Source organism: Neovison vison, chromosome 9 (assembly GCF_020171115.1).
Source record: "Neovison vison isolate M4711 chromosome 9, ASM_NN_V1, whole genome shotgun sequence".
Taxonomy (NCBI): Eukaryota; Metazoa; Chordata; class Mammalia; order Carnivora; family Mustelidae; genus Neogale; species Neogale vison.
Window position 1 is genome coordinate 20,885,116 of NC_058099.1, and position 25,115 is coordinate 20,910,230.

At 37.3% G+C, this 25,115-nt stretch overlaps 1 protein-coding gene across 6 annotated transcripts in view; it reads left to right on the plus strand.

Annotated features, from left to right (window-relative positions):
- Positions 1 to 25,115, plus strand: part of PTBP3 (polypyrimidine tract binding protein 3) — a 117,067-nt gene that overhangs the window by 15,565 nt on the left and 76,387 nt on the right. For 4 of the 6 annotated variants that reach the window (XM_044265132.1, XM_044265131.1, XM_044265129.1 and 1 more), the window contains one exon: positions 22,755 to 22,836. In XM_044265132.1, the coding sequence (XP_044121067.1) occupies positions 22,755 to 22,836 (82 nt within the window). Of the gene's footprint in view, positions 1 to 19,911; positions 20,257 to 22,754; positions 22,837 to 25,115 lie in introns of those variants that run through there. The other 2 variants (XM_044265130.1, XM_044265128.1) reach the window with 2 other exon arrangements.

The window sequence follows — 25,115 nt, forward strand, 5'->3', positions numbered from 1 at the left end:
TGATTCAGCATCTTTAACTCATATGGTTTAATTCAAGTTGTTTCCTCTCACACTAATTTTGGAATTTTATATTTTTCTAGGAATGTATTCATTTGATTATTTCATAAGTTTATTCTGTAGTTTATAATACTCATGTTAATTTTTAATCTCTGTAGCCTTCATTTATTCTTTTTTTGTTCTGAATTGTTTCTTTTGTCCTTGATCTGTTATGCCAGAGGCCCAGGTATTGTTTTAAAAGAACCAATTTTTGGTTTTTATGAATCTTTAAGAGATTTTTTAGTTCTTGATTTCATGGTTTTCTGTTCTTTAAAATTTTTTCTTCTTTCATGTTTGTTTGGGTTTGTTCTCTCGCTCCTTTCCTAACTTCTTTGAATTGGATATTTAACCCACTAATTTTTTAATTTCCTGTTTCAACTGTAAATTTATCTTAAGGAATTAAATTTGGAAACCACAAGTTTGTGTTTTCATTTCATTATATCAAGTATTTTTACAGTTTTCTTATAATTAAAAAAAAAAAGGTCCTTTTTAACTCAGGGTTGTTCACTGGTGTTAAAATTTTAGTTTCCAGACATTAGCTACTCTTTTGTTATTGTTTCTATTTTTATTGTAGAGTCTCTGTCCAGTGTATTCTTTTAGATTATATTGAGATCTTTCTTTTAGGAACTAATGCAGGAATTGGCAAACTATGACCCAAGGGCTAAATAGAGTTCACTGCCATCTGTTAAGCTTAAATGCTAAAATGGCTTTTACCCTTGCAAATAGTTTAAAAAAAAATACTGTATCTTGTGATAAGTGAAAATTAAATGAGATTTGAGTCTCAGGGTCTATAAGTGACGTTTTATGGAAGACAGTCATGCTTATTTGTTTTCATATTGTCTGGTTGCTTTTGTATAGTTGTGGCAGAGACCATATGTCCAGCAAAGCCTTAAATACTTAATATTTGGCCCTTTACAGATAAAGTTTGCCCACCTGACACAGTATCTTTTTTGGTAAGTGTGTTTTCTTAGTTGGATGTCTGTTTCTGTAGTCATTGTATCTATTAATTCAAGTTATTGATTTTATTTGTTTTTTTATGGACATATTTTATATGTTTGTTCTATTAGTTTGTAAGAGGCATGTATTAACATTTCAACTCAACTGTTGATTATCTTTTTTCCCTATTATATTTCATCATCATGATGATGACCCAGAATTTTAATTTTGGATTATACATACTTCTCATTTTCTTTAGGACTCAACTTTTTTTTTCTTTTTCTTTTTTTTAAAGATTTTATTTATTTATTTGACAGACAGAGATCACAAGTAGGCAGAGAGGCAGGCAGAGAGAGGGGGAAGCAGGCTCCCTGCTGAACAGAGAGCCCGATGTGGGGCTCCATCCCAGGACCCTGAGATCATGACCTGAGCGGAAGGCAGAGGCTTTAACCCACTGAGCCACCCAGGTGCCCCGAGGTTTTAGCTTTGAGTCAAACTGTGGACAGGACATGAGTGAAGGAAGCCTACCATTCTCTTGTTGCAGGGAAGAATGTAACAACTATAAGGATAAAAAATAAAAGTGAAGCTGGCAGAGGCAGGGAAGGAGAGCACAGATTACTTTTCCTAACAGTTTTGTCTTTCAAAATGGAGAAGTAAGAGGTGGTCAGATTGACAAAATAAACAATAAAATTACGAAGTGTAGTATTTAAGATTTAAAGGTAACATTTAAGAATTAAAATTAATAGCATATATTTCAAACATTAAGAGGGCAAGAAAATAAAAAAGTTTAATAAGAGATAAATTTTTACGTTTTCATATTAGAGTTGGTGTTTTAAATTTTTAAATTTTTATTTTTTTAAAGACTTAATTTGAGAGACAGAGAACAAACAGTGGGGAGGGGCAGAGGGGGGAGAGAGAGAGAGAGAGAGAGAGAGAGAGAGAGAGGAGCAGATTCCCTGCTGGGCAGGAAGCCATTACGATGCAGGGCTTGATCCCAAGACCCTGAGATCATGACCTGAGCCCAAGGCAGATGCTGAACTGACTGAGCCACCCATGCACCCTAAGTTGGTTTATTTTTTTTATTTTTTTTTTTTTTAGATTTATTTATTTATTTATTTGAGAGAGAGAGACAGTGAGAGAGAGCATGAGAGGGGAGAAGGTCAAGAGAGCAAAGCAGACTCCCCATGGAGCTGGGAGCCCGATGTGGGACTCGATCCTGGGACTCCAGGATCACGCCCTGAGCCGAAGGCAGTCATCCAACCAACTGAGCCACCCAGGCGTCCCTAAGTTGGTTTATTTTTAAAGTTGATAACTCAGATGTAGTGGTGTAACCATATTATCTAGGGTTATAGGGACAACCATTAGAAAGTCTGAGAACTGTTTAAAGATTAGGATTGGGTGGAGGGATTTGCTTTATCATATAAACTTCTTTATAATAGTTGATATAGGGCATGTATTTGATGAAAGTAAAAATTCATAAATAAAAGTTAAGAGAACAGAGGTAGTTCAACAAAAAATAAGTTCAGTCATATGTATATAGGAGAAGTCTCATGTGCAGTGTTGCCCTTCTAGTCTTTCCCCCAATGGTAATAATTTTATTAGCTTTTCATTTACTTTTCTGATACCGTTTATGCAAGTAAAGGCAAGTATACATATTTTTTTCTTCCTCTTCCAGTACAGAAGGCAGCATATTTATATACACTGCTCTTCACTTTAATTTTCTCAACAAAGCAGAGGGAATTTTCCTCAGAGTTTCCCCCTTTCTAATTTTTTTTTTTAAGATTTTATTTATTTATTTGACAGAGAGAGAGAAAGAGATCACAAGTAGGCAGAGAGGCAAGCAGAGAGGGGGGGGGGAGCAGGCCCTCTGCTGAGCAGAGAGCCCGATGCGGGGCTCGATACCAGGAACCTGAGATCATGACCTGAGCGGAAGGCAGAGGCTTAACCCACTGAGCCACACAGGCGCCCCACCCCCTTTCTAATTTTTTAAAGAAGATTTTATTTATTTAAGTAATCTCTACACTCATTGTGGGGCTTGAACTCAAAATCCTGAGATCAAGAGTCACGTGTTCTATGTACTAAACCAGCTAGGCATCCCATTCTAGTTTTTTTAACAGCTGCAGAATATTTTGTGGATATAGAATTTAATTCATTAGGTCCTCTATTGGTGGACTCTTAAGTTATTTACAGTACTGTGCTATAATGAACAGTTCCTAATGAATAATCTTTATAGATATTTCCTGTATATGCAGGTGTATCTGTGAAATAGAGTCTTGACATGGGATTGCTATATAAAATTTTAAATATGTTGCAGGTAAATAATACCAGAAACTCCATTGCGATAGTACTGTGACTCTGTTCTTGGTGAGATTATGACTCTGTTGCATGACTCTGTTCTTGGTGAGATTATGCTGTTGAACTTTTGGATTTTTGCCTGTCTTCTTGGTGAGAAATTTTATCTCGGTTTAAGGTTTTTTTTTTTTTAAAGATTTTATTTATTTATTTGACAGAGAGAGACACAGCGAGAGAGGGAACACAAGAAGGGGAGCAACAGAGGGAGAGGGAGAAGCAGGCAGGCTTCCTGCAAAGCAGGGAACCCAATGCAGGGCTCTATCCCAGGACCCTGGGATCATGACCTGAGCCCAAGGCAGATGCTTAATGACTGAGCCACCCAGGCACCCCTAATGTTTTGTTTTTTAATATATGAGTGAGTGAGGTAGAGCATATTTATATATCTTTAAGGGTGGTTGTATTCCCCTTTCTTTTGGGTGTTGGTTCTCGTCCTTTACTTTTCTTTTAGCTCAGTCAGTCTTTCTTTTCAACTTAGAAACTCTTTGTAAATTAGAGAGATAAATCCTTTGTCTACCTGAATTGTACATATGTACTCCCTGTGTCATTTGATCTGCTTATGAAGCTTTCTTTCGGCCCTGTGGAGTCTTTTGATTTGAATTTTATGTATTAGTGTACAAACTTGGTGTTTGCTTATTTTTAGTGTAACTGGATTTTGAATCATGATACTGGGCTCTCCCTATTCAAGACTTAAAAAAGAATTCATTCACGGGTTTTGTTTTGTTTTGTTTTAAATACTGGTGTGATAGGTGTCCCTGGGTGGCTCAGTCGGTTAAGTGGCTGCCTTCGGCTCCGGTCATAATCCCAGGGTCCTGGGCTTGAGTCCTGCATTGGGCTCCCTGCTCAGCGGGGAGCCTGTTTCTCCCTCTCCCTCCATCTGCTGCTCCCCCTATTTGTGCTCTCTCTGTCAAATAAATGGGTAGAATCTTTTGAAAAAAGTAATAGTGTGATTATTTTTCATATTTAGATTTTTATTCATTCAGAGTTTATGCTGGTGTATGGTGTGTGTGTGTGAGAGATATGGGGTCAACTTGATCTTTTTCCAAATGGCTATCCAGTTTTCCAGATACCATTTATTATAAAGTCCAACTTCTCTAAATTGATGATAGATTTTAGTACTTTAGCTGTTGCAAAAGTAATGTGACCATAGGTATAAAACCCTGGTCATTCTAATTGTCAGTTAACCTCTGAGAGAACAATAGGCAAAGTGGGAGGGAATCTTCCTTCTAAATAATAATAGCTACTAAGTCCTTTATGTGGATTTTTGTGTGTAATCATCACAGCACTATGAGGAAGGTGTTTTTATTTTCCTCATCTCAGACATGGGAACAGGAGCAGAGAGAGCAAATAATTTATCCTTCATTTAGAAAGTAGTGGAGTCAGAACTTAAATCCAGAGAGAGATTCCATAGGCCTATGCTGTTTTAACACATTTAACTCTACAACACTGTGTCCAGTCTCTGATTGTAGTGGAGGCAACAAACACAGAGGCTCCGATTTCTCCCTCTTTCAAATTTATTGCTAATGCTGCTGCAACAGCAATGGTTGTAGAGATGGAACCGCAACTAAAGTCTGTCTGGGTTCCAGCCTTACCAGAGAGCTGCAAGAAAAGTTAAGATCAGTTTGGCCATTTAGGATTGTCAATGTACAGAAAATAGTTAATGTAGCCGACTGGAGACTGCTGTCCTTAGGAAGGCTGTTTGTAAGTTGGCGCTTGGCTAAAGTCGTGGCTGGTAAACAGTTCCTGCATTGATATGACTTGTCCTTAAATGATAAGAATGTCTTACTGTTCTTAGAGTGTTTGTATAAATGATACGGTTTATACTTTCTGGGAGTCTGGAATTTGGCTACATGCTAGGCAGAGGGTATCTGGGTGACCAGCTCCCCATAAAAACCCTGGGCAATGAATTTCTAATGACTCTCCCTGGTAAATAGCTTTCCACAAGTGTTACCACAATTCATTGCTGGAGGAATTAAGTATGTGTGGCCTCACTGGGCGAGAACTCTTAGCTTGTACTTGGTGTCCCCCAGATTTTGCTCCATATACCTTTCTTCTTACTTGCTTTGCCTTGTATCCTTCCCTTGTAATGAGTCTTAGCTGTGAACACTTTATGCTAAGTCTTCTGAGTCCTTTTAGAGAATTACTGAACATGGAGTTGGTCTTGAGGCTAATTCTAGACATCGACATTAAAATGTTTGTTTTGATTTGGGTGATGGGGTATGTGTGTATATGTAGGTGGGAATTGGAGAGAGGGAGAAAATGAAGGATGTATATATAATTTGAGATTTTTTTTTTTTTTTAAAGATTTTACTTATTTTATTTGACAGAGAGAGAGAGATCACAAGTAGGCAGAGAGGCAGGCAGAGACAGAGGGGGAAGCAGGCTCCCCGCTGAGCAGAAAGCCCTATGCGATGCGGGGCTCCGATCCCAGGACACTGAGATCATGACCTGAGCTGAAGGCAGCGGCTTAATCCACTGAGCCACCCAGGCGCCCCTAATTTGAGATTTTTATAACTTTGGGGAGTTAGCAGTAACAGGAGCTGAGACTGACGCCAGAGAAGAGTTTCCTCCTTTACACATAGAAGGAATACTGGCAGATTAACAGTGCTTTGTGCTCAGTCATTACTGCAGACAGGAACTTCATTCAGCCTCTGTTGCTAATGATGACCTGTGGAGCAATAGCATCAACAACCAAGGAGCAGAGTAGTAGCTGCAGAGTCAGCCTTTTTACCTGAGATAGCACTCCTCAGATTTTAGGATTTGTCATTCAAGAGAGGGCTCCTGCTTATGAAAATAAGACATTTTCTTGAGAAGTTGTGTGAGTGACAATTGTGGGTGAAAGAAGAAAGAGCCAAATGCATAATCATAGGTTTTTAACATCTCTCTTTATTATTGCTAGAATAAGTCGACATAACCAGCATTCTATTTACAAGTACTACTTATGCCCCTCTCCCCCAGATTAAAAAAAAAAAATGCATTTTATTCCTGTCTTGCTATGTGTCAGTATACAAGAAGTCCTTTATGAGAAGGAACTTTGCGTATTTATTGTAACATTAGACCAGAAGAGGATAACAAACCTGTGATGTTACTCTAACCTAATACCTTAGATCAAACAGGCAGTATGTGATGGGCTAGATTCAAATGAAAGATGTGTTGGCAAAGCACATGCTCTATTTTTTATACCGTGGTGCCTATATTGGCTTTAGGGAAATTCATATTCCATATGGCATTTGGTTAATAAGCACCATTATTTTTGGAAATTGGTTTTTCTAGGACAAATAAATATATATAGTTTTAAAGATTTTATTTATTTATTTGACAGACAGGCAGAGAGAGAGGAGGAAGTAGGCTCCCCGCTAAGCAGAGAGCCCAAAGGCGGGGCTCGACCCCAGGACCTGGGATCATGACCTCAACCGAAGGCAGAGGCTTTAACCCACTGAGCCATCCAGGGACCCCTAGGACAAATAAATATTATACTGTTTTATTAGAATCAGAGATGGAAGCATTGTTTCCAGTCTGCTTAAGTAGTAAAGTGTATTTTTTTTTTTTAAGATTTTATTTTTATTTATTTGACAGAGGAGATCACAAGTAGGCAGAGTCAGGCAGAGAGAGAGGTGGGGAAGCAGGGTCCCTGCTGAGCAGACAGCCCCGGTGCAGTGTGGGGCCTGATCCCAGGATGCTGGGATCATGACCTGGGCCGAAGGCAGAGGCTTTAACTCGCTGAGCCACCCAGGCTCCCCAGTAAAGTGTATTTGTAATTTAACTAAGATCAAAAGGAGGTTGGAATACTGACCTATATTTGTGCTGCTTTGGAATTCCACTGGAATTCCATTCACTCTGATTTCTTGATGTTTGTTCTTTAAGGAAACATGAACCAGCTTAAGTCCATATGATGTGGCTCTTATAATATTTATAGGTGCTTATAGTTCACTAAATGATGCAAAAAGAAATTTTACTTTATTTTTTAAAAGAAATTTTAAGAAATATAAAATTAAATAAATGTTTTGTTAACATTTTTGAGATGGCAGTATGGTAATGGTCAATAGAAGAGTTAACCAAAAATCCTCATGAAATGTATTTGATTGAACGATCCATGGAAGGGGCACCTGGGTGGCTCAGTTGTTAAGCATCTGCCTTTGGCTCAGGATCCCAGGGTCCTGGAATGGAGCCCAGAGTTGGGTTCCCTGCTCAGTGGGAAGCCAGCTTCTCCCATGCTCCCCCGCTCCATTTGTGTTACCTTTCTCACTGTGTCTCTCTCTGTCAAATAAATAAATAATGTCTTTAAAAAAAAAAATTCTTGGTGACAAAATTTTTATTTACTTAATTATTATTTTAAAACATTTTATTTATTTGAGAGAGAGAATATGAGTGTGGGGGGAGAGGCAGAGGAAGAGGGAGAAGCAGAGGCCCGACTGAGCATGGAGTTTGACGTGGGGCTTGATCCCAGGACCCCCGGATCATGACTTGAGATGAGAGTAGACGCTTAATAACTGAGCTACCCAGGTGCCCCAGCAAAATTTTTAAAGTTCACTATTTTTCAAAAAGAAAATAACCCCTTTCTCTCTGATTAATTAGTATTTACACATGACAAGTAGATAAGCCAGATATAATAATCCCTGCTAATATTTAGGTGAATTTGCTTTTCTCAACACAGTAGCTAGAGTGATCCTTTAAAAAGTAAATCGGATTATGTTACTCCTCTGTTCAAAACTCTGTGTCCCTCATTTCACATAGTAACATTTTTTAGAATGGCCTTCAGTGCCACACATTATTAGACACCCTCCTAATGTCTTTATTTCTCTTTACCCCTTGCTTACTCCTCTGAGAAGTTGCCTTCTCAGAGTTTTCTAGAATATGCAAGAGATTCTATACCAATTTCTTCTGCCTACAACATTCTTCCTTCAGTTATCTACATAGCTTACTCCTTACCTCCTTTAAGACTTTGCTTAAAGGTAACTTTAAGTCTTTCCTTCACTGCCTGTTTAAAATCGTATTATCTTCTTCATCTCTGGCTGCTCCTTTTCCTACATTTTAAAAGCACGTATGACTTTATTTATAAAAAGATTATTTTTTATTTATTTGTGAGAGTGAGAACATGGGCAGAGTGAGGGACAGAGGGAGAATCTGAGCCTGGAGTCCGATGCTGGACTCAATCCCAGGACCCAGGGACCATGACCCAAGCCAAAGGCAGATGCCCAACCAACTGAACCACCCAGGTGCCCCAAAAAGCACTTATAACTTTAAAAAGTATTATGTAATTTAAAATTTTTTGATTATTATCTGTTTTCTTCTGCAAGATTGTAAGCTCCGTACATTAGGGGGAGGGTTTTTTCCCATCAACTGGGATTTTCCCCAGAAGTTAAAGACCTGGCTCTCATAGTTGGGTGCTCGGTAAATATTTGTTGGATTTGTTGAATGAAGGAATGTTATTGCTAAGGCAATTAAACACATTGAATTCAATGTGGACTATGCTGTACAGTAGGAATGGAATATTCAAATCAATGGCATTTTGGTTGCATGTCCTGAATTAGAAGGCCTTTGGAGGAATAATTTGTCCTTTAAAGATTTAATATTTTTTGCTAAGATGCCCATATAAAATGAAGGGACTCAGAATCATTTTATTGAAATAGGTTCATAAATGGGATTTTGAACATTGCCACAGCTGCATATATGAAGAATTTACCCCATCGTTGCCTTTTTATTCTCACTGTTCTAAAATCTCACCAGTGGCAGCTTTGGAAAGGAACATACTACAGATGAACAATGTGGTAACTATGTTGGGGTTGTTGGTGGAGGTAATTGTTTTTTAAGAAATGTGTTTAGGCAGGATCACACAATTAGTAGCTGAGGAGAGTGTTTGTGGGAATATGATCTCCATGTCATTTGTAGGGGTAGAGTCACCAATAATAGGTAGTGCCTTTGGGTTTGGATATGCTTTGAGTTGGAGGAGGCTGTGAAAGGGTGAATGTTAACAAAAGGCTGAATTAAAAAACAAAACAAAACTTGGAGTTACTGCCTTAGAGTTAATCTGAAAGCTTCTCTGAATATTCAGTTTATTTCCTCTTCTAATTTTTATTCCTTTTTGAAGCAAAAAAGATTTGAACATAGGTGCCACGTAAAACATTATAGTAGGTTCTGTGGAGGAGGGTATAAAGGTGATTAATCAGGAAACCATAATCAACAAGTGTATATAGTATGGTGAGACTTTACATAATATCACTTTTGTTTCTATTTATGAAAAAACATAGTTAACAGAGCAGGATTAACGTGTTTTCGTTCTGGAAAGTGTTCACAAAGCCTCACTAAGACTCTCTGCTAGAAATATTAATAGAGGGGACTACCTTGGCTTTATGGTAGAACTTGGATATTAATTCCAGTATGCAGATTCTTATATTTAAAAAAGAAGTACTAGGATCTTAGACAATTCTGGGGTAATTTTGGTAGCCTCTTTTTTATGGTCATAGAATAAAACAAATGCTATCTGAATTTCATATGCATTTTACATGTTATCTGAAATTTAACTTGTTAGTAAAGGTTTATTTTCACAATCTTCCTTACATGTTACTTTAGCAACTGTTTCTCGGTTGTGTGGATTGCCTTCTATCATATTAATAATATCTCTTCAACGCGAACTAAAACCACTTCCCATCAAATTTGATAATGAAGCACTTTATTTGTGCTGCTTAATTATAATATTCCTTTGCTTTGTTGTCCTGTGTATTTCATTATTCTTCAGCAGGAGAGAACTTCAGTAATTGATACTTGAGGCAGCTGATTGGTGTGTTGACTTAGCCAGAGAGCTAACAAGTGCACAGAGCAACTGCTGCACTTATGTAAATTTACTTTGTGTTTCTAAGGAGACTGTTGATCCAGTGTTTTCATACAGCCCACCTTCCGAGATGTCTTCATTATTCGGCTTATTAAAGCCTTTTTGTGTAAGGTTAATTTGTTTGTCTGTAGCACAGGGGTCTTCATCCTGCTTATTTTCCAACCCATCTCTTAAATCATAGTAGTCAGCCCTTGTGAGAGATACTCAATTTACCTAGGTCTGCATTGCTCTTTCCTTGGTATAATGGAAAATTGCTTTTCAGACATTTAGGATATAAATATTAAGTATAATTTTCAGATTTTTTTTGAACTGTAGTGGTTTGTAATTATAGGTGGTGATGTGTTTTTAGGAGAAAGAATATATGTCTAGGAAAGAAAAGTTGTTTTTTAAAAGAAGACTGTTTAAAATAATATGGAACTAATTGAGTTTTTGTCATCTTTTACAGAGCTTTACAAAATAATATGACTTTTGGGATTTGAGCTTTATAATATTAAACAAACCTTTGTTTTGTATAATTTGAAAATTAATTATTGGGGGAAAAGCTTAGCCAGTAAATTTTGATTATCAGAATACTTTTCCTATGACCTCATTTTCTTTCTTTCTTTTTTTTTTTTTTAAAGATTTTATTTACTTATTTGACAGACAGAGATCACTAGTAGGCAGAGAGCAGGCAGGGGTGGGGGGAAGCAGGCTCCCTGCTGAGCAGAGAGCCTGATGTGGGGCTCGATCCCAGGACGCTGGGATCATGACCTGAGCTGAAGGCAGAGGCCTTAACCCACTGAGCCACCCAGGCACCCTATGACCTCATTTTCAAATGTAAGCTCCTTTTGCTCTCCTTGTTTTTGTTTATCAATCCTGAAATTATTAGGGTCAAAATAAAGTATCATAATTATTTGAGAGATGTGTGGTTTAGTCTACCTGAGGAATAGTCAACCCTTTTTCTGATATAAGACAGGATTCCCAGGTCTGAAACTTTAGGATCAAATCTTGTTTCTTGTGTATTAAGTATAAAAATAAAAATAGCCATTCCAACACTTCCACCTAATTCCCTGATGTTTGCTTTACATATATGTAATTTTTGGAAAGCTTTTCCTGTTGCTCTTGAAAGATCTAGTAGAATTATCACACTTAAGTGTTTTTATTTTGAAGACTCTGCAGTGTTAATCATTTTCTTATTATTACGTTTATATTTTATGTGGAAACATTGAATGTGACAGTTGTTATATTAATTTATTTAAGATGTCATATAAATTTAAATTATTGTGGTTTTTGTATATGTGTGTACTTGATCACATTTTTAGGCTAAATTTTTCTTTTACAGTTAGAAGTCCAAATGGTAATTCAGAGATTAAGAATAAAGTTTTTAAAAATTTGTTAAATGAATAGTTTTATTATACTTGGTTGATTCATCATTTAACCATGAGAGGAATTAGGCCAACTGCAAAGTTAGGGGACATGGTCCACAGAAGATTACTCTTATCTGACACTAGGTATAAGTTCTGGGGGTTTCCAGAACCAACGTTGAGGTCCCATAATTTGCTAGAAGGATTTATGGAACTCACTGAAAGCTGTTAGAGTCATGATTACTGGTTAACAGGGAAAGTATATAGATTTTAGTCTGCTGAGGGAAGAAACACATTTGGCCAAGTCTGGGAAAGTACCAGACACAGAACATCGTTTGTCCTCTCTAAATGGCATTAGGATACATTATTTTCCCAGCACCATTGTGTGACAATACTTATGGAGTATTGTCAAATGGGGAAGCTCACTTGTGCTTTAGCAATTAAGTATATTTTTTGTTGAGAAGCTCCTTTATGTAGGCAATATACTGCATTCTAAATGAAGTAATAACGTAGCATAATTCCATGATATCAATAAATTGCAAGTAACACTAATATTAAGAATCCATTAAAAATAATTATGAAGAATATAACAATGTAGCAAAGGCTTACCACTTATAAAAGGATTATAGAGAGGAGCCTAGATTCATATTATAACTTTGCAAAATGCACTTAAAAATGAATTATAAACATAAAAATCTAGCTATTTAACATCTATAGATTTATTCTGAGATAATTGAATGAGTATGCAAAGTTGTGTAAATAAGGATAGGTATAGTGAAAAATTTTAGTTTTTTTCTTCTTTTAACAGATCTTATCAGTGTTCTGCAGGAAAGGTCCTAATGTCCAGGCTGATAAATACTTTATTCTTTCTCATTCCCAGTTCTATAAATAAATAGAACTTTATTAAATATCCTATGTAATCCTATACAAAGAGGGTTTCAGCTTTATTTATTAGAAATGGATATATATTTTAATAATTTGTTACATAAAATGCAAAAAGCATTGCTTTCAGTTTTTGTTTTAGTTTTTTTAAAGATTTTATTTATTTGAGAGAGCACACACCTGAGCAGTGGGGAGGGGTAGAGGGAGAAGGAGAAGCAGACTCCCTGCTGAGGCTAGAGCCCCATGTGGGACTCTATCCCAGGACACTGAGATCATGACAGGAGCCAAAGGCAGACCTTTGACGGAGCTACCCAGGCCCCCAGTTGCTTTCAGTTTTTAAGCGTGTTTTATCAAAACCAAGTCTTGTATCAATTTTTTAAATCAGTTTTTGTTGTTAGAATGGGGAAGTGACTTTTTTTTTTTTTACAAAGTTTACTTTATTGAATGTTGCCTTTCACCTTTTGGAGATTATTAGCTAGTAATACTTACACTGAATACATGTACCTTTTGAAAATGAGTAATTAATCAACAGTGTTTATAGCAAGTGTTTAAGGGATACCTTTGTATTAGAAATGTTAATCCTCAGAGTAACCCACAAGGATGGGTACCATTGTGATTCTTTTTTATAGATGAGCAAACTGAGCCTAGTATCAGACAAAGGTAAGTTTAAGGTGGAGCTGTTCAAACCTACTTATGGTCTACTCTAGAAGACTGTATTTTAAACCACTTTATGTTCTGTGTTTTTTACAGTATTTCTATAGTAGTTCTCAGTCGGGTACATGTTAGAGCTTTGGAAATAATACAGGTTTTGCCTCAGCCTGGATCTTCTAGTTAAGAATCTCTGGGGTGGGGGTGCCTGGGTAGCTCAGTGGGTTAAAGCCTCTGCCTTCAGCTCGGGTTGTGATCCCGGGGCCCTGGGATTGAGTCCCGCATGGGCTCTCTGCTCAGCAGGGAGCCTGCTTCCTCCTCTCTCTCTGCCTGCCTTTCTGCCTACTTGTGATCTCTGTCAAATAAATAAATAAATCTTAAAAAAAAAAAAAAAAAAAAAAAAAAGAATCTCTGGGGTGGCGGGGCACCTAGGTGGCTCAGTGGGATAAGCCTCTGCCTTCAGCTCAGGTCATGATACCAGGGTCCTGGGATTGAGCCCCACATCAGACTCTCTGCTCAGTGGGGAGCTTGCTTCCCCTTCTCTTTCTGCCTGCCTCTCTGCCTACTTTTGATCTCTCTCTCTCTCTGTCAAATAAATAAATAAATAAAATCTTTAAAAAGAAAGACTCTCTGGGGTGGGACCTTATAAATAGTATTTATTTTATTTTACCTTTTTTTTTGGAAGATTTTATTTATTTGAGAGAGAGGGAGTGAGAGGGAGCACGAGAGTGGGAATGAGGGGCAGAGGGACAAGCAGGCTCCCCAGAGCAGGGAGGGAGCCTGATGCAGGATTCGATCCCTAGACTCCAGCATCCCTAGACTGAGCTGAAGGCAGATGCTTAATTAAGCTATCTGGGCTCCTCAAATAGTATTTATTTTAAACTGGTTATATGATTCTAATGCATAACCAAGGCAGAAATCCATTACATGTAATGTACCTGGCACTATGCTATAGACTGTGGGGAAATATAATCAAATATAAGACACAGTAATAGACCTCAAAGTAGCTGAAAAAAATCTGTGCATACATATTTGACAAAATGTGTGATATTGATAGTTAAACATACAGGAAGGATATATTTTGCAAGTGTGCTCAAATCCTAAAACATACACATTTTAGACAATCATACAATTAAGACAATCAGAATTAAGTTCAACCTCTTCATTTGGGGGATAGAAAAATTTTCAAGGATGTGGTATTTATTTGTGATCAGTAGGTAAGAATGGATATGTAGTGAAGGGATAGTGTTTGAGATGGGAGAATAGCATAAAGAGGCAAGAATAAAGATGAGTGTCTGGGGCAAATTCCAGGACAGGAGTGTTACCAGTAGGAGGTCCAGGTTAGAAAGAGCTTTTAATAGCCATTACAATAAGTTTAGACTTGATTAAATAGTAAGCAGCAGGTAAAACTTTCATGTTAATTGTTGACTGGTGATTTCCTAGTTAGTAAACTAGGTAAAAGTTTATTAAATGAGATAGAAATAGAGCTGTGAGTAACTCAGTTCTCTTCCCAAAATGGGAACTGAAGTGGCATGTGTGCATTAAGAAGACAGCAAACAACTTTTTTAGATTCTTAGCTCTCAAGCACTGTGGGGTCTGTGTTAAAGTTTGACACCTTTGCTAGATGCATTTTAAGTAATCTCCCCTGCGTCCAAGGGAGTGCTTTTCTGAAAGTTTGTTCCTTTCCCCCCTCCAAGGTTTTATTTATTCATTTGAGAGAGAGCAGAAGAGCCAGTGACAGAGCACAGGCAGGGGGAGTTGCAGAGGGAAAGGGAGAAGCTGACTCCCTGCTGAGGATCCCTGCTGAGCAGGGAACCCTTGGGGCTCCATCCCAGGACCCCAGCATCACACCTGAGCTGAAGGCAGATGCTTAACTGACTATGCCTCCCAGGAGCCCCTGAAGATTTGTTCTTTTTTAACTTTTTGATACAAAAATTCTAGAGCAAGATTTGGTTCCTTGCAGGAGAGTTTGGTTCTTTGGGTAATTGAAAGGTGTTTGCACTTTTGGTTCTCTTCTCTGTAATGGCTGACTTTCATGAAACTGCATTTATTCTTTTTTTCAATCAGTCTTTTAAATCCTTTGGTAGGATTTACAAAATCAAATCACTCTTATTTGCTCATAATTTATTTTTTTTTTAAGATTTTATTTATTTATTTGACAGAGAGAAATCACAAGTAGACGGAGAGGCAGGCAGAGAGAGAGAGAGGGAAGCAGGCTCCCCGCCGAGCAGAGAGCCCGACGCGGGACTCAATCCCAGGACCCTGAGATCATGACCTGAGCCGAAGGCAGCGGCTCAACCCACTGAGCCACCCAGGCGCCCCGTTATTTGCTCATAATTTAAAGTTGTGTAATTTTTCTGGTGTATATTGTCTGCCTTTTGATTCTTTCCTTCCTTTACCCTAGGTATAGATTGCCATAAGTAGCTCATATGATTGTGTTTTTGTTTTGTTTTTTGAATGTTGTCTGCCGTTGAAGGGATGCCTTCTGGATCAGCACTATATAGGCATGAACTCTGAGAATTAACTGTAGTAGTTCATAGCTTGATCAACCTTTTCTAAACATTTTTTTTTTAAAGATTTTATTTATTTGTCAGAGAGAGAGAGAGCGAGCACAGGCAGAGACAGAGGGAGAAGCAGGCTCCCTGCCGAGCAGGTTGATTCAGCATAGGTGATGGTAATGACTGTTTTAGGCAGGGAGGAAGTCTCAAGTCAGTAGGAATCCTCTGGCTCAGAATGATGCATCTCTTGTTTCATTGTTTTGTTTCATTGTTTTATTTATTTATTTATTTATTTTACTTTATATTTGGAAAAAATTTAGGGGTGTAAAGATACTATGGAAGGGTCCTGTGTACCCTTCACAGTTTTCTCTGATGGTTGCATTTTAATTATAGTGCATTATCAAAACAAAGATGTTGATATTGTACAATGCCTATTTATAATTCTTTCATTTTATTGCTTGTGTAGATTGACATAACTATCACCTCAATCAAGATACAGAATTGATCAGTCCCCCACAAAGATCTCCATTCTCGTACCCTTTTATAATCATACCCATTACCTGCCACCAACTATCTCAGCTCCCTTGCAACCACTGGTCTCTTTTTCACCTCTATAATTTTGTCATTTTGAGAATGTTACATAAATAAAATCATAGAACATGTGATTTTTCATTTTGAGAATATGGTTGATTGTTTTTTTATGTTTCATTTTAAAGAAACCACCAAACTGTCCAAAGTCGCTGTACCCTCCTTCCTGTCAGCAATTAATAAGAGATCCACTTTCTTCCACATTCCTCCCTTGCATTTGATACTGTCATTTTTCCTTATTCTAATTGTTTTGATAGGTGTGTGGTGATGTCATAGTCTTAAATTTTGTTTGAAGTGCTCTCTGTGGTTTTAAAATTTGCATTTCCTTAATGTCTAATGGTGTTGAGTATCTTTTCATGTGCTTAGAGGTCATTTGTATATCTTTGGAGAAATGACTTTTCAGATGCTTTTTGCCTGTTTTTTACAAATACGTCTTTTTATTATTTAGATTTTGCAAATACTTTATCCCATTCTCTGGCTTGTCTTTTCATTTTTTTGATGGTGTCCTTGAAGTACATTAGCTTTTTTCTGTTTGTTCTTATTTAAATTAAAACATACAGTGTACTACTAGTTTCAGATGTGCAGTATAGTGATTCAGTACTTCCATACATTGCCCTGTGCTCTTCACAGGTGCACTCCTTAATCCCCATCACTGTTTATTAAACATGTGCTTCCACCCACTTCCCTCCTGGTAACCATCTCTTTGTTCTCTTTAGTTAAGAGTCTGTTACTTGGTTTGCCTCTCTCTCTCTCTTTCTCTCTCATTTTCTTTTTTCCCTTTTGCTCATTTGTTTTGCTCCTTAAATTCCACATACGAGTAAAATAGTGTGGTATTTCTCTTTTTGTGACTGACTTATTTTGCTTTGCATAATACCCTCTAGCTCCATCCGTGTCATTGCAAATGGCAGGATTTCATTCTTTTTTATGGCTGAATAATATTCTGTTGTGTATGTATACCTCAGCTTCTTCTTTTTTTTTTTTTTTAAAGATTTTATTTATTTATTTGACAGACAGAGATCACAAGTAGGCAGAGAAACAGGCTGAAAGAGAGAGAAGAAGAAGCAGGCTCCCTGCCGAGCAGAGAGCCCGATGTGGGACTCCATCCCAGGATCATGACCTGAGCCGAAGGCAGAGGCTTAACCCACTGAGCCACCCCGGCGCCCCTATACCTCAGCTTCTTTATCCATTCATTAATAGATGGACACTTAGGCAGTTTCCATAATATGGTTATTGTAGCTAGTAACACTACTATAAATATTGGGGTGCGTGTATCCCTTTGAATTAGTATTTTTGTATTCTTTGGGCAAATACTCAGCGCTGTTGTTGGATTGTAGGGTAGCTCTATTTTTAACTTCTTGAGGATCCTCCATAATGTGTTCCACGGTGATTGCACCAGTTTGCATTACCCCACTATAGTGCAAGAGGGTTCCCCTTTCTCCACATCCTTGCCAACACCTTTTTGATTCCCATGCTGTTGATTTTAGGCATTGTGACAGGTGTGAGGTGATATCTTCTAGTTTTGCTTTGCATTTCGCTCATGGTAAGTGATGCTGAGTATGTTTTCATGTGTCTTTTGGCTGTTGGTATGTCTTCTTTGAGAAAGCGTCTCTGTCTTCTGCCTAGGTTTTAATTGGATTATTTGTTTTTGGGGTGTTGAGTAGTATCCGTTCTTTATATATTTTGGATACTAACCATTTATTGGATATGTCATTTGCAAATACCTTCTCCCAGTCTGTAGGATGCCTTTTAGTTTTGTTGATTGTTTCCTTTGCTGTGCAGAAGCTTTTTATTTTGATGTAGTCCCCATAGTTTATTTTTGCTTTCATCTCCCTAGTTTCAGGAGACCTATCTAGAAAGTAGTTGCTGTGGCTGATGGTCAAAGGAGTTAGGATTTTTACAGGTTTTTTTTTTTTTTTTTTTTTTTAGATTTTATTTATTTATTTGACAGAGAGAGACAGCTAGAGAAGGAACACAAGCAGGGGAGGCGGGAGAAGGAGAAGCAGGCTTCCCACTGAGCAGGGAACCTGATGTGCAGGGCTCCATCCCAGGACCCTGGAATCATGACCTGAGCCAAAGGCAGACACCTAATGACTGAGCCACTCAGGTGCCCCGGATTTCTACTGTTTTTGTGGGTTTTATTTTTTCAGGTCTCAAATTTAGATCTTTAAACTGTTTTAACTTTATGTTTGTATGTGGTGTATGAAAGTGGTGCATTTTGTTCTTTTGCATGTTGCTGTCCAGTGTGTCATTTAGTTTTGGCCATATTTCTGAACTCAATAATACAGTAGTATAGTGTATAATCTTTTGTGACTGACTTCTTATGTGACTGACTTATCACGCTTGTGAGCTTTATTTATGTTACTCTATGGAGCAGTAGTTCATTCTTATTGCTATAAATCACTGCATTTACAAAAATCTATCCACTTTGCGAAAGAGGAACCCTTTTACACTGTTGGTGGGAGTGCAAGCTGGTACATCTACTCTGGAAAATAGTATGGAGGTTTCTCAAAACGTTCAAAATAGAGCTACCCACGGGCACCTGGGTGGCTCATGGGTTAAAGCCTCTCTGCCTTTGACTCAGGTCTGAGTCCTGCATTGGGCTCTCTGCTCAGCAGGGAGCCTGCTTCCCTTCCCCTTTCTCTGCCTGTCTCTCTGCCTATTTGTAATCTCTGTCTTCCAAATAAATAAATAAAATCTTAAAAAAAAAAAAAATAGAGCTACCCTATGACCCAGCAATTGCACTACTAGGTATTTACCCCAAAGATACAAGTGTAGTGATTGGAAGGGGCACTTGAATCCCAATGTTTACAGCAGTAATGTCCATAATAGCTAAACTATGGAAAGAACCCAGATGTCCCTTGACGGATGAATGGATAAAGAAGATATGGGGGGTGTATGTGTGTGTACATGTATATCTACATACACACACACATATAACAGACTATTACTCAGCCATCAAAAAAAAAAAAGGAAAAGAAATATTGCCATTCACAATGACATGGATGGAAATTAGAGGGTAATTAGGCTAAGTGAAATAATTCAGTCAGAGAAAAAATTATTGTATGATTTCACTCCTATGTGGAATTTAAGAAACAAAACAGTAGTATAGGGGAAGGGAGGGAAAAATAAAACAAGATGAAATCAGAGAGGGAGACAAACCATAAGGGACTCTTAATCATAGGAAACAAAACCAAAGATTGCTGGAGAGGAGGGAGTAGAGGAATGGGGGTAACCAAGTGATGGACATTAAGGAGGGCATGTGATGTAATGAGCACTGGGTGTTATATAAGACTGGTGAATCACTGACCTCCTCCTGTGAAACTAATAATACACTATAACTATAACTATAATTAACAAATTGAATTTAAATGAAAAAAATTTCTTTATTTACTTAAAAAGAAATCCATCCATTCTTTCATTGATAACTGGCTATTTCCTATTTGGCAGGTAGAAATAATGCTGCTGAGAACATTCTCATTTGTTTAGGTACAGATAAACATGCAGTCTCCTGAGTTTATCCATAGGAGTAGAATATATAAGGATTGTAGATTCAACTTCACCGTTATTGAGTCCGTCTTCCAAAGCTGTGCCAGCTTGCACTCCCAACTAGTAACATACTCGTTCGGATGCTCCATGTTGTTATCGACTCTTGATATTGTCAGTCTTTTTTAATATCTAGTATTTTATTGTGGTTTTAACCTCATTTCCCTGATGACCAGTGGAATCAAGCATCTTTTCATATGTTTATTGGATACGATAATAGTCATTTAGATATAGGTTAGAAAAATATTTGTTTCTGGTTCACTTACAGGGTTGGTGGCTGTTGTGAAGCTGTATGTGTTTTTATTCTGGAAATTAGGCCGAAAGAGCAGCCCCTCTTGGAATATGCTCCTATTTCAGAGGGAAAAGGGAAAAAATTAGCAGAAACTGCTAAAATCTTTTGATGCTTCTGTTTGGATTTATTGAAGGTCATGTCTGTTCATATTCTGTAGGCCAAAAAAGCCTATCACAAAACCGTGCTCAGTGTCGGAAATTCTCTCTCACAGGAGGCATTGCAAGTCACATCATCATGGATGGGGGTGAAAAATCCTTTCACAGGAGGAGAAATCACGAATATTCTGAAACAAACAGTCTGCCACTTTGTTAGGTACCTGTTGAAGTATTGTGGTTTTCTTTTACCTTGACTTTTTTTAGTGATGCTAATGAGGTTTTTTTCCCCTCTGGTTATAAAACCTGATGGCTCAGTCTTCTCTGACTCTGGGTTTCCGTTCAGGTCATGACCTCAGGGTCCTGAGATGGATCCCTGCTCACGGAGTGGGGTGGGGATGGGGATATCTACTGGAGAGTCTTTCTCCTCCCTCTCCATCCCCCTTTGCTCCTTCTCCGCTCTTACTTGCACTGTCTCTCTCAAATAAATCTTAAAAAAAAAAAAAAAATACTTGTTGGGATTATATGTAATTGCAGATACTTTCTTCCTCTCTATAACTTGCCTTTTAGATTCCTCATGTCTTTTCCTAAATAAAATTCTTAAAAAAAAAAATTGACATGTAGTATTAGTTTCAGATGTGCAACATTAAGATTTGATATTATATATATTGTAAATAAAATTATTAATTTCAATGTCTCATTTGTATTTTTCCTTTATAGTTGTACTTCTGTGTCTTATTTAAGAAAATTTTCCTTACTCCAAAATCATGAAGATACTCTTCTGTTACCTTCTAGAGTCTTTATTATTATACATTTTACATTTAAGTGTGCAGTCCTCCTAGAATTAGTGCTTAGTTGACATTTTAACATACTTCTATAAGTCTAGGAAAAAGCTAAAATGGTTTTAGTAATTTCAAATAAACTCAGTTTACATATAGAAACATATTAATACTAAACTCATGTATATGTAGGAAATATATCTGTTAGTAACACCTCTTTTACCAAATTCTCAGAGATAAAAACATACTGGGCATGTTTAAATTTTTACTGCTTTTAAACCTGCAGAAATTCATCTTTCTCCATAGCTGCAAGTAGCCAGTGAACCACAGAGTTAAGGTATTATCAGGAATATAACAGATGCTCCTTAAATGAGGCCTTAATCTTGGTCCTTCCAGAAGTTGAGATTTTCATTTTAATTTCATTTTGTGTGCTTACTTAATTTCTTCCTCTTGTCCCACCTTGTCTGTATAAATTTCTAGTGAAGAACCAAAGGGAATATCTGGATGTTTAATACAGGATTGTTTAAATACTTGTATTTCTATTACGCAAATACATTGGTGGTTTGCCTTTCTTTAGCAAAGGCTGAAGTTTTGTCCTATAGTGATACTTAACACCTAAACATTAAACATCTTTTGGAGAATTATAACTATTCTGATATTTGTGGAATAATTTGGGAATTAAGTTTTATCATCCTGTAGACCAAAATATTTGATCTTAAGAATTGACCAAGTAAGGGCACCTGGGTGGCTCAGTTGGTTGAATGACTGACTGCCTTCTGCTCAAGTCATGACCCTGAAGGCCCGCATGGGGCTCCCTGCTCAGCAGGGAGTCTGCTTCTCCCTCTGATCCTCTCCCCTCTCATGCTCTCTCCCTCTCTCAGTCTCTCTCAAGTAAATAAATAAAATCTTTCAAGTAAATAAATAAAATCTTCAAAAAAAGAGTTGACCAAGTTAAACAGTGACATTAGGAAATTGTTTGATTTTAACTCCTTTTTTTTTTTTTAAGTGATGTTATTTATTTATTTGACAGAGAGAGACAACGAGAAAGGGAACACAAGCAGGGGGAGTGTGAGAGGGAGAAGCAGGCTTCCAGCTGAGCAGGGAGTCTGATACAGGGCTCCATCCCAGGACCCTGGGATCATGACCTAAGCCATCCAGTCTCCCACAATTGGTCAAAACTCTTACATGTAGGAAAAAGGAAATTATTTAAACACAAGTTGTTTAAAAAATCATACACATTAAAGATCATTGTGAACATTAATGAATAAAAAAATCACTGATTATAAAGGATTTGGTCAATATAGAAATAAGTTGTGTCTTTGTGTTCAACTTTAAAAAAATACATAGGTATCAAGAAGTTGGGATTCTTAGCAGGTACTACACAAATGATTTCCATATGAGTACTTAGAAATAAATATGCTGGGGGCACGAGTGTGGCTCAGTTGGTTAAGTGTCTGCCTTTGGCTTGGTTCATAATCCCAGGGTCCTGGGATTGGGTCCTACATCGGGGTGCCTGCTCAGTGGGGAGCCTGCTTCTCTTTCTCCTCGGCCCCCACTCGTGCTCTCTCTTTCTGACAAATAAATCTTAAGAAAACAAAACCAATTTCAGGGTGCAACCCCTAAATGTGATTTCTGGTACTTCAGATATAACATCTGTTCATAACAGGGTTGCAGGATTATGTCCCCCATTATGTGATAGCAATCTACCTTTCTTTCTTTCTTTTTTTAAATAACAACCATGTGGCTATGCAGTAATTTTCTTCTGTAAAATTTACTTCCAACCTTTATTTAGATTTTGTGATTCTTGAGGACTTCGCCTTAAATGTTTTGACCTTCAGACAAAGTAATATTATTAACTTTTGATAATTTTAGTAGTAAACGTGGACCATTATCCAGGGCTCATTTTATTAACATAGTATTTATTGGTCTTGCTTTTCAGCGGGGATCTGATGAGCTTCTCTCTTCTGGTGTCATTAACGGACCTTTTACCATGAACAATTCTACTTCTACAGGTGTGTATGGTGAGTTCACTTTTTCAAAATCTAAAATGTTTTCTTTCTGTGAGTTTCAAAAAATATTTTTTTTACAGTGTTCTTTGCTCATCTTACAAACACATCTTGAAGTCCATTATTTATAACAAAACTAAAATTTATTGCAGTCAAGCTCACATAAGTGAAATTACCAATTGTAGATCTTAAGTTTTAAGAATTTGGATCTAATTTGATAATTACTTTTTTGATTGATCTTCTTTGTGTTTTTTAGTTGTGATAAAACTGTCAATCAGTTGGTGACCCAGAACAATTGAGTAAAAGCTGGATTTAAAAGCTTGTGTTGAATAATGGTTTAGCATATTAGAAGTATTAAAACTATAGTTTAAGATCACATGATTTTTTAAAAATTGGAACATAACTTACATTCTGTACGTTCCCATGTGGTTTAAAAATAAATGTTCTTGAAATTTGGGGACTGTAAAATGAACTGGTGGAGTATAGTTAAGAGGCTCTTACTGTACAGAATATCCCAGTTAGGGGTGGTAATTTGTACTGTACCACTAGCAGTTGTGATAGAACGAAAGCATTCACAGAAGGTGAAATTGATAATAGCTGGTGACTAATTGAATGTTTGAATAAGGGATTCCATCAATGATTTATTTCCAGGTTTGGACTTGGATAATTGGGTAGATGAATGGTGGTGCCATTTATGTAGAATATATAGGAAGAAGTTGGACAGCATAACAGGTTCAGATTTTTATATGTTGAATTTGAGGTTCCTTTGCAACATCCAAATGGAAGTGTTGGGTAGTCACTGGATTCTTCTGGTCTCACCATCAGGAGAGAAACTTGGAAATTAGCATCATCCACAGTTGAAAAGGCATGAAGAGTGGAGAGTTTCAGAAAAGGCCAGATATTTATTTATTTATAAACATTTTATTTATTTATTAGAGAAAGAATACAAAAGAGTATATAAGTAGGGGAGAAGGAGAAACAGGTTCCCCACTGAGTGGGGAGCCCAGCGCAGGGCTCAGTCCCAGGACTGTGGGATCATGACCTGAGCCGAAGGCAGATGCCCAATGAACTGAGCTACCCAGGTGCCTCTGAAGGCCAGATTTTTATCCAAATGTTTTTGGGGTTACAGGGAATAGGAAATGAGTGGACCTCACTTTCCAGACCCTGAGCTATATGGTGTTTAGGAGAATGAATGGCTTTTTTGTGAGGACTGTATAAGAGAAGTAGACTAAGTTCTGTTAAGGCAAAAGATGCAATGAAAATTCATGGAAGAGATTAAGAATATATGGGAATTAGTTAACCATGGTACACTGTTCCACAGTACTAAATGGAAAGGTTTTGTGGACAGGACAGCAGCAGAGGACTTGTTCTCGTAGAAGTGTGAGTAGAGTAATCTGAGCATGAAACTAAAGTGTTTTCTCAAACTTGAGCTGGCATCAGAATCACTTGGAGGGCCTGTTAAAGCAAAGCTGTTGAGTCCATATCCAGAATTTCTAATAAAGTAGATCTGAGGTGGGTCCTCAGAATTTGTATTTGCACAAGTTTCTGGGTAATAGTGATTTGCCTTGAGGAACCATACTTGGATACTGTTGTATGAGGAAATAAAGAATCTAAAGTTTCTAAACCTAATTATCCTCTTGGTCAGGTATGTTTGTAAAAATGCTTAAAAAATAATTGTTGTAAAAAAAAAATTGCTAGAGACTTAGGGGGCTTGGGTGGCTCAGTGGGTTAAGCCTCTTGACTCCCGATCTCAGCTCACATGCTTTGATCTCAGGGTCATGTGTTCAAGTCTCATGTTGGGCTCCATACTGGGCATGGAGCCTACTTTAAAAAAAAAAAAAAAAAAGCCCTTACTCCTAGAGTACAGTAAATCTAAGGTGGGGCCAATTATATTTTTATTTTAAAAATAGGTCACTTTGGTCACGTATATGAACTACCAGGATGGATAACCAGAAAGATTTCATGTTTGTTTATTGATTACTTAGGAAAAGAAAGACACATGAAATAGGAGTTTAGCTGGCAGCAGCAGTTTGTTCTGTTTTGCGTTTATGTTTTGAATGTCTTATATCCCATTCTGTGTTCAGTGTTTCTCTTCCTGAAGTATATCCTCTTTAGTAGCTATTTCTGCAAAGCTCTATAAATGGTAACCTCTCAGAGTTTCACTAAAAATGTTTATTTCATTATCACTATCCAATGTTAGTTAGCTATTTTGAATTTTAGGTTGCCAGTTTTTTCTCTTAACACAATGAATGTATTGTTCTATTATTCTTTTGGTGTCTGTTGTTGAGAAGTCT